The 336-nt window shown below is 56.5% G+C and overlaps 1 protein-coding gene across 1 annotated transcript in view; it reads left to right on the top strand.

Annotated features, from left to right (window-relative positions):
- LOC119592141 (lysine-rich arabinogalactan protein 19-like) overlaps positions 1–336 on the top strand; it is a gene marked incomplete in the record, with an annotated part of 14,705 nt that overhangs the window by 13,752 nt on the left and 617 nt on the right. Inside the window, 1 exon segment of the mRNA XM_037940959.1 lies at positions 1–183. Within this exon segment, the coding sequence (XP_037796887.1) occupies positions 1–183 (183 nt within the window).

Here is a 336-nt window from a genome sequence, read left to right as displayed (position 1 = left end):
TCTTCATCCATCCGGTCGCCCCCCCGTCCCCGTACGGCATGGCGCCCACGTTCTCGAGGTCGACTCCCGTTCTGGCGCCGCACGTTCCTTCCTGCCCCCACTCCCCCGCCCAGGCGCCCTTCGTGCCTGTGCAGAACGAGGGGTACCCGGGTCAGGCGCCGCCCGCCTGGGGAGCTCCTGCAGGTGGGCGCTGCTGGGGAACTTCGGCCGTTTGTTGTGTTGTTTATTGCTTTATTTGTTGGGGAGTTTGGTTTCCAGTCTATTTTCAGTAATTCACAGTTGCTGTTACTCATAAACTGTATTATAATTTTGATTTAGAAAAGGTCATACCCTTAT

This window comes from Penaeus monodon, chromosome 29 (assembly GCF_015228065.2).
Source record: "Penaeus monodon isolate SGIC_2016 chromosome 29, NSTDA_Pmon_1, whole genome shotgun sequence".
Lineage (NCBI taxonomy): Eukaryota > Metazoa > Arthropoda > Malacostraca > Decapoda > Penaeidae > Penaeus > Penaeus monodon.
Note: the sequence above shows the minus strand (reverse complement) of the source record. Positions and strands in the feature narration are given on the sequence as shown.